General features: G+C 42.1%; 1 protein-coding gene across 5 annotated transcripts in view; it reads right to left on the minus strand.

The window, feature by feature from the left end:
• Nucleotides 1-8597, minus strand: part of Lyrm7 (LYR motif containing 7) — a 19068-nt gene that overhangs the window by 2968 nt on the left and 7503 nt on the right. For 3 of the 5 annotated variants that reach the window (XM_031353455.1, XM_031353456.1, XM_031353457.1), the window contains exons 3-4: nucleotides 7762-7832; nucleotides 6183-6264 (exon numbers count right to left, since the gene is read on the minus strand). In XM_031353455.1, coding sequence (XP_031209315.1) covers nucleotides 6183-6264; nucleotides 7762-7832 — 153 coding nt within the window. Of the gene's footprint in view, nucleotides 1-1602; nucleotides 1715-6182; nucleotides 6265-7761; nucleotides 7833-8597 lie in introns of all 5 variants that reach the window. The other 2 variants (XR_004113509.1, XM_031353458.1) reach the window with 2 other exon arrangements.

Here is an 8597-nt window from a genome sequence, read left to right on the forward strand (position 1 = left end):
AAAAAAAAAAAGGCCTTGTTAGGACACAAGAAAAAAATTTAAACAAGGGTATTACATCAGTAGTTTTGATAATTAAACTGTAGTTAAGGACTGTCCTTTATATTCAAGGGGCCTGGGTACAATGGCTCATATCTTTTTTTCCAATGCTCAGAAGGCAGACAGAGGGAGGTAGACCTTTCAGAGTTTGAGGCTACCCTGGTCTACATAGCAGGTTCCAGGAAAGCCAGAGCTATATAGTGAAACCCTGTCTCAAAAGAACAAAAACAGCCTGGCAGTGGTGGTGCACGCCTTTAGTCCCAGCACTTGGGAGGCAGAGGCAGGCGGATTTCTGAGTTCGAGGCCAGCCTGGTCTACAGAGTGAGTTCCAGGACAGCCGGGGTTACACAGAGAAGCCCTGTCTCAAAAAAACAAAATAAAATAAAGTGAAAAAAAAAAAAAAGAACAAAAACAAACAAAGCAAAGCCAGGCAGGTGCCGTACGCCTTTAATCTCAGCACTTGGGATGCAGGTGGATCTCTGAGTTTGAGCCTGATCTATAAAGTAAGTTTCAGAACAGCCAGGGGTCAAAAAAAAAAAAAAGTCTCAAAACAACAAAAAATATACATATTGAAGTGGTATTTTTGAAGATTTTTTTTTTTTTTTTAGGTTTTTCGAGACAGGGTTTCTCTGAGTAGCCCTGGCTGACCTGGAACTCACTCTGTAGACCCCGAACTCAGAAATCCACCTGCCTCTGCCTCCCAAGTGCTGGAATTAAAGGCATGCACCACCACCGCCTGGCTGAAGTTTTATTTTTATCTACGTACATGAATGTATGTCTGTGTTTGTGTGTGTGCATGTAATTCGGGTGCCCTTAGGAGGCCAGAAGAGGATGTCAAATTCCCCAAGAGCTAAAGTGACAAGTGATGGTGAACCACCCAGTGTGAGCCATGGAAACTGAACTTCAGTCCTCTACAAGAGCAGCCGTCTCTCCAGCCCCACACTCAAGTATTTTAAGGAAACTGAAGTCCTATAATCCCAGCACCTAAGAAACAGAGGGGGGAGGGGCAGGGGCCAAGTTCAGCATGTACTACAGGAGACCCTATCTAAAAAAATCAAAATTAAAAAAAAAAATGTCAACAAGAACAACGACAAAAATTTCAATCTAGATGTTAACTGAAATTTGTACTTAATAAAGAAAGAAGCTGATGAGCTGTCTCAGTGGGTAAGGATACTTGTCACAAGCCTGATGATCTGAATTGGATCCCTGGGACCCACATGGTGGAAGGAAAGCTGTTATCTGAGCTCCATGTGCACACCGTGACAAGGAGCATAAACACCCTCCCACACATATAAATAGGTTAATAAAATAATGTGCCCATGAGATAAATCTGGCTTATGAACTGAGAAAGCCTCTGCTTATTTCTGACTTGTAATTATTTTTAACTGGCTCTTTGGTGCATCCATCTAAGTAAGGAATAATGTTGGTTTTAACTTAGTAACAGTGGTAATAATTTATTTCACTTATCAAACATATGTGTCTCTTTTATGCTAGACATTCCTTCAAGAAATGAGATGAAGGTAAACATGAACATTTCTTTGACAAACCAGGCATAGTAGTGCATACCTTTAAGTCCAGCACTTGGGAGGTAGAGGCAGGTGGATCTCTGCAAGTTCAGGGCCAGCCTAGTCAATAGGGCACATCAGCCAAATCAGCCAGAGCTACATAACAGGGAACCCTGTCTCAAAAAAAAAAAAAAAAAAAAAAGCTGCTTTGGCTTCAAGAGATTCATGATCTATTGGAAAAGACAGACAACAAATCACTCTATAACATAAAGATCTACAAACTTTATAGTGAAAATACAAGAATCTGAGCTATTACACTGAAGAATAAATTACTAAACCTATCACTATTACTTAAGATTATGCCCAGCTTTGAATAACCAGAAGTCTACCAGACAGTGGTTTAATAAAAGAATTTACAGTTCAAGGCCAACCTGGTCTACAGAGTGAGTTACAGGACAGCCGGAGCTATTACACAGAGAAACCCTGCCTCGGAAAACCAAAAAGGAAAAATAAAAAAAGAGAGAAACTTAGTTTTCTTCCCTTTTGAAACATGGCAGGTCTGAGCTAGTACAAATCCTTGGTGCTACTGAGAGCCAGGCTCTTCTCGTCTGCAGCCCCTGCAGTTTGTCTTCCCTTCTGCTGCCAAAGGGCGGGAGGGGAGCCCCACCCAGACTGTTCCTTTCCAACCCAACAATGGCTTCAGTTGAAATAACATGCAGTAGGTAGGTGCTTATAAAAGGTGCCAGAGGGGCTGGGAAATCACATTATCTCTTCCTTGACATCCTCTCTGCACCTGAACAAGGTCAACCAGCAATTCACAGAACACTCTCACTAAACCTGTCCCAATGCCTCACCAGCATTCATATTGAGGTTCTGGTTAATGGGCTGGCCTGCTCTGCCCATTGGGTCTACCTGTGGCTCACACAGTAAACTCTGAGCCCACTTTAGTTAGAAATAAGTGATGGGATAAAGAATGAAAACATGAGATTGGGAATGTCATGGTAGTGGCCGGGCCACAAAAAATCCTCATCACAGGGACAGGAAAAGATAATAACTTCTTAACTTGGTAACGGAATAAGTCCTCAGCCTGTCAGTTCAGCACTACCAAATCCCCCTCTGACACACTCTACGACACAGACCCTAGCTCTAGCCTCTGAGCCACTTCCTGCCCCCAGGGAGATGGAGATCTTGGGGAAGACACCCTCTTTGGGGGACTTCAGAAGTTTCACAGTCTACTTCCTGTTCACCTGAGTCAGGAGACCAGGGATGGCTTCAAGAGTAGATGTGAACTAGACACGCCTGGGTTTCCTAGCAATATAATCCACTCAAAAACCATAAACTTCAAGTCGGCTCCCAGCTGTTTCCAGAAACAAGACGACACAGGCAAACATCCTGACCCAATTTTAAGCACTAAAGACAGTCATCTTTTAGTAATGGCCACTTCGATTTGGGGTACTCGCTAGAGCTTGCATTTAACGTTTGTTGCATTCACATACTTTACTATCAAAGGATGGGAGGTGCAACTGTCCCAACCAGAAAGCAGCTCAGAAGCAGATTTCAGCACAACTGACACCATGATTGGAGTTCCATTCAGGCCTGGACCCAGGTCCACAACAAGCGGAAGGACTTCAATCATCCAAGTCCACAGTTCTGGGAAAGTCCCTAAATAAGGTGTGTCAACCCAGGATGTAGTTTGTTTTTTGTTTTTGTATTTGTTTTGTTTTGTTTTCTTTTCTTTTGCCTCAAAGCCCAACCTGAGAAAAGCCAGGGACTGACATCCAGTATAGTTGCCAGCCAGCTAATAAAGTCTTTTTATTGCCTTGAACCTGTGTCCAAGTGGTCTTCTCTGAAGGCTGCTTCACAACAGTTGCTCACCCAGAGGCCCTCATAATGTACATGTTACTTGGAAGTCACTGCAGACTTAGAAGATGCCAGAGCTGACAGACATGTTCCCTATCAGAAAAGCACTGGTTTAGGAAGTGCAGACTTCTGCAGCCTCCAAAATGTATTCCTGTTTCCTAGCCTCCAGGCTGTGGGAAAACATTTTATCACCATGGCTACAGCCAAAGCCGGCTGTCTATTGGATACATTAACCTTCAGTCTTCAACACTGGTAAACGGTATGAAGAATCTCTGAAATTGGCTGCTATTGTTTCTACCACACCACAAAGCTACAGCCTTCCATTATCTTATAAAGACTCCTTTCTATAAAGCTGTTCGGGTTCTGACCACGAAACTACAGCCATGAGGAAAGCTCAGTTTATGAGTCTCTGGGATTGGACTAGATACTAATCACAACTGCTAAGTCACAGTGATAGCACTCTGACGAGGCTAGAAAGGGAAGAATGCCTAGGAGATTTCACTGCAAGCAGCCAGCTCCAAAACAAAGAGACCAATCTTGAAACTCATCTTAAACAACCAGGTGAGGCTTGCAGATCTGCTACAAGTTGCCCAGGAAACGGATGGGTTTTCTGGAAATGATTTCAAGAAACAGGAGATACTAGGCCTGGCCTGTTAGCACAACACACCTTTAATTCCAATACCCAGGAGATAGAGGAAGGCAGATTCTTGGAATTTGAGGGAAGTCTGGTCTACATAGCAAGTTCCAGAACAGCCAGGACTATACAGAGAGATCCTATCTCGAAAATAAATAAAAAAACAAAACAAAAAAGGGAATGTGGGATGCTGCCTTCCTGTAGAGGGAAAGAGGGAGGATATGCTAATTCTAGACCAGGAGAAACTCATGAAGATAACATCAAAATCCAGCCTGTGTGCAGTGGATCTGCATGGCAGCTGCAAAGGTGGAGGAGTCAGGAGGTTTTAATTCATGGCTTCTTAGAGTAAGAGTTAAATCCTTTACAGGATTCAGTCATCTAGTGTGCTGTGGGAACTCATCTCTCAGTGGGAGGAGGGTGTACCGAGTGTTCTTAAAAATGCACAAATTCAACTTTGGTACATAACCAAAATCTGCCTTTTGGAACCAAGCACTTTTGGAACCAAGCACAGAAGAATCCATCCATGACCTTGCTTGATATTTAAGTCTTCTACAACAGGATCAAAAAGTACCCACCCTAAAAGAAAAATGGGCCAACTAGACTATATTAAAATAAGGAACTCCTCAAAGGGAAAAGCCACAGGAGAAGGTTCTTAGAATACACATAACCAACAAAAGGTTTGCATTTACAACACACAAGAATTCCTGGGCTGGAGAGATGGCTCAGCGGTTAAAAGCACTGACTGCTCTTCCAGAGGTCCTAAGTTCAAATACCAGCAACCACATGGTGGCTCACAACCATTTGTAATGAGATCTGATGCCCTCTTCTGGTGTGTCAGAAGTCAGTATAATTACATAGAATAAACAGATAAATCTTTAAAAGAAAAAAAAAAGAATTCTTTTGAGTCAATTAAAAAAGGCAAAAATCCTCTATTGGATTTTTGGACAAATGGACAGAAGGCTTTAACAGGTATTTTGTAAAGAGATACTGTGATCTGTACTAAGTAACTGAAGGTGTTCATGCTTTCTTAGCAGACAAATGCTACCAAAGGGGCCTGTGAGATGGCTCAGTGGGTAAAGGTGCATGTCACCAAGCCTGGCATCACAAATTTAATCTCTCAAACTCACATGTTAAAAGCTATCCTCTGACCTTCTCTTGTATGAATGTATGTAGGTGCATGTGTCTCACATACACACATACACACACACACACACACATACACACACACACACACATATGTCAAGTTGTAATCTACAATGAGATTTTGCTAACCCTCCAGGAGAAGTCCTGAGACATAACAGATTCTTAAGTACATTTCCATTTCCTATAGTTGCAATTCTTCTACCTAAAATAACTAATTATAGAATAAAAAGTTAAGAAATAGACTATGTCTGGGTAGATAATAAATGATGCCAGAAAAATTAATAAATATGGTTCTGAAAAATGGTTGGCTGGGGGCTGGAGAGATGGCTCAGAGGTTAAGAGCACTGACTGCTTTTTCAGAGGTCCTGAGTTCAGTTTCCAGCAACCACATGGTGGCTCACAACCACTTATAGTGAGATCTGGTGCTCTCTTCTGGCCTGTAGGTATACATGCAGACAAAAACACTGTATACAGAATAAATAAATCTTAAAAAAAAAAAAAGTGGTTGTCTTGGAAGTGATGGTGCACACCTTTAATCCCAGCACTTGGGAGGCAGAGACAGGCAGATTTCTGAGTTTGAGGCCAGCCTGATCTACAGAGTAAGTTTCAGGACAGCCAGGGCTACACAGAAACCCTGTCTCGATAAAAACAAACAAAAACAAACAAAACCAACAAAATCTAAAAATAAACTTAAAAATAAAAATAAAAAACGGGGATCAGCAAAACAGATCGGTTAGTATAATATTTGCTGTGAAAGCATGAGAATTTGACTTCAATCCCTGGTGTCAACAACATTAAAGAGTAATGCCAATGCGGTGGGTTTGGTCACACCTTTAATACCAGCACTCAGGAGAGCCAGCCTGATTTACACAGTAAGTTTTAAGATAGCCTGGGCTACATAGTAAAACCTTTTCTCAAAAGAAACAAACAAAAACTTAAATTAATAATAATAAAATCAAGACAAATTTGAAACATCCAGTCAGCAATCATTTTCTCCCACTTACGCAGTGTGTCGCGGTCCGTGTGAATTCCTTGAATAACAGATGTTCTGAGCAATAATTCAACATCAGAACCTAGTTTCATCATCTGTTAAGAAAATCAAACAGAAAAAAAAAATAAAACAAACACAAAAAGCCAAAAACAACAACAACAACCCATCAGACAGAGCAACCCCTAAGGTTAAGAATGCTCTGTAAGGCTGTCCCACGGTTTTACAGCTCCCTTCCTGGTAATGTGGCTTTTTGCTCTGTGCGACTGTATCGAGTATCGTAGAAAGCCCAGCAGTTCAGACATTCTTCATTTTTATTAGTCATCCCATGTTTTGTTCAAAAACAGGTTTAGGACTTTTTCAAGATAGGGTTTCTCTGTATAGCCCTGGCTATCCTTGGAACTCACTCTGTAGACCAGGCTGGCCTCAAACTCAGAAATCTGCCTGCCTCTGCCTCCCAAGTACTAGAACTAAAGGCGTGCGCCACCACTGCCCAGCAGGACTTTTTTGTTATATGTTTTTAAATGTGTGGTGGCACACACCTTTGGTCCCATAATTTTACTTTCTTACTTCTTTTTTAAGGCAGTGTCTCAATATGTATTCCAGGCTGACTGGATTTGTGCCCTCCAGCTTCACTTCCTGAGTACTAGAAGGACAGGCACAATCTCTCTACTTTGTATGGCTTTTCCTAAGGGTGTTTCTCTATCTGTATACAAAGAGAGACACAGAAAATGCAGGATAAAGCAATGCATATTCACCAGGTTATGCAAGACACCAGAGAAGAACTCATGTGTACATTTTCAGTGACCATTAGGATTTTCAGGCTAGTGGCACAGGAGCTTCTTTATCTTGAGCAAGCAACTAAAATGCATGCTATGGCTGTTTGCACCAACGCCATGATAGAAAAAAATTTTAATGTATTTATTTTTATTTTACATGCATTGGTGTTTTGTCTGCATGTATGTCTGTATGAGGGTGTCTGATCCCTTAGAACTGGAGTTGCCATGTGAGTGCTGGGGGCAGCCAGGACTTTTAATCTGCTGAGCCATCTCTCCATCACCAGAAAAAAAAAATTTGTTTTTGGTTTTTCAAGACAGGGTTTCTCTGTATAGCCCTGGCTGTCCTGTCTGTAGACCAGGCTGGCCTTGAACTCAGAAATTGCTCACCTCTGCCTCCCAAGTGTTGGGATTAAAGGCATGTGCCACCACTGCCCCGCTCAGAAAAATTTTTTAAAGTCTACTTCTGATGAAAGAGCCGAAAATTCCCTCTGAAGTGCTGCATCATGGGAATGCCTTCTCCTTATCTTTAAGGCTCCACTTGCCTCAAGTGAGGAAAGTATGTCCTGGCTTCTGCTATGGTTCAACTCCTCTGGACTTGACCAGGGCCACTTCTGCATTCTCTTCCCTTGTTTCTTTGAGAGCAGGAGATAACCCTGAGGAGGGGAGCCACAGCACACAAGTGCAGGTTGTCCACAGCTGTGGAGGCTCTCACCACAAAGTGATGGTTTTCCTTCACATAAGCCTCCATTCCCACGGTCCCCTCTTTACCACAAGCATTTTGCCCAGTCATATCACAATTGAAAGTCATTACTGCACCTCTTTTATTTTCTCTGGAGATGTCTCGCTTTTATGTTTTTTGAATTCTTCATTTATCTTTACTCTGGCTGCTAGAGAGAGAGAGAGAGAAATACATGTAATTAACACTTATGATTCTTTTTTTAAAGATTTACTCATTTATTTTATGTATATGAGTACACTGTAGCTGAACAGATGGTTGTAAGCCATCATGTGGTTGCTCCAGCCCCACTCACTTCGGCCCAAAGTTTTTTTTTTTGTTTTGTTTTGTGTTGTTTTTGAGACAGGGTTTCTCTGTGTAGCCTTGGCTATCCTGGAACTCACTCTGTAGACCAGGCTGGCCTTGAACTCAGAAATCCGCCTGCCTCTGCCTCCCAAGTACTGGGATTAAAGGCGCTACCACCGCCCGACAAGATTTATTTATTATTATACATAAATACACTATAGCTGTCTTCAGACATACCAGAAGAGGGCATCAGATCTCATTACAGATGGTTGTGAGCCACCATGTGGTTGCTGGGATTTGAACTCAGGACCTCTGCAAGAGCAGTGTTCTTACCCAGCCCAACACTTATGATTCTTACATGTTGTTCAGTGAATCTCCACTTCCCTCGTAAAACAAAGCATGAGAAATGTGTTACAAGCTTGGTGCAACAGCAGCCCTTAGGAGGGTGAGGTGGAGGATTTCAAGTTAGAGGCCAGCTAGGGCTATATGGTGAGTTCTGTAAAAGAAAGCAAGAAGAAAGAAAGCAAGAAGAAACGTACTACTAACCAAGTTTCTAGGTGAATCTATGAAAATAACTTAGTGCTCTGACACTCTGCCTTTTGTTTTCACTCTCTCTCTCTCTCTCTCTCTC

Source organism: Mastomys coucha, unplaced genomic scaffold (genome assembly GCF_008632895.1).
Source record: "Mastomys coucha isolate ucsf_1 unplaced genomic scaffold, UCSF_Mcou_1 pScaffold5, whole genome shotgun sequence".
In the NCBI taxonomy this organism is placed as follows: Eukaryota; Metazoa; Chordata; class Mammalia; order Rodentia; family Muridae; genus Mastomys; species Mastomys coucha.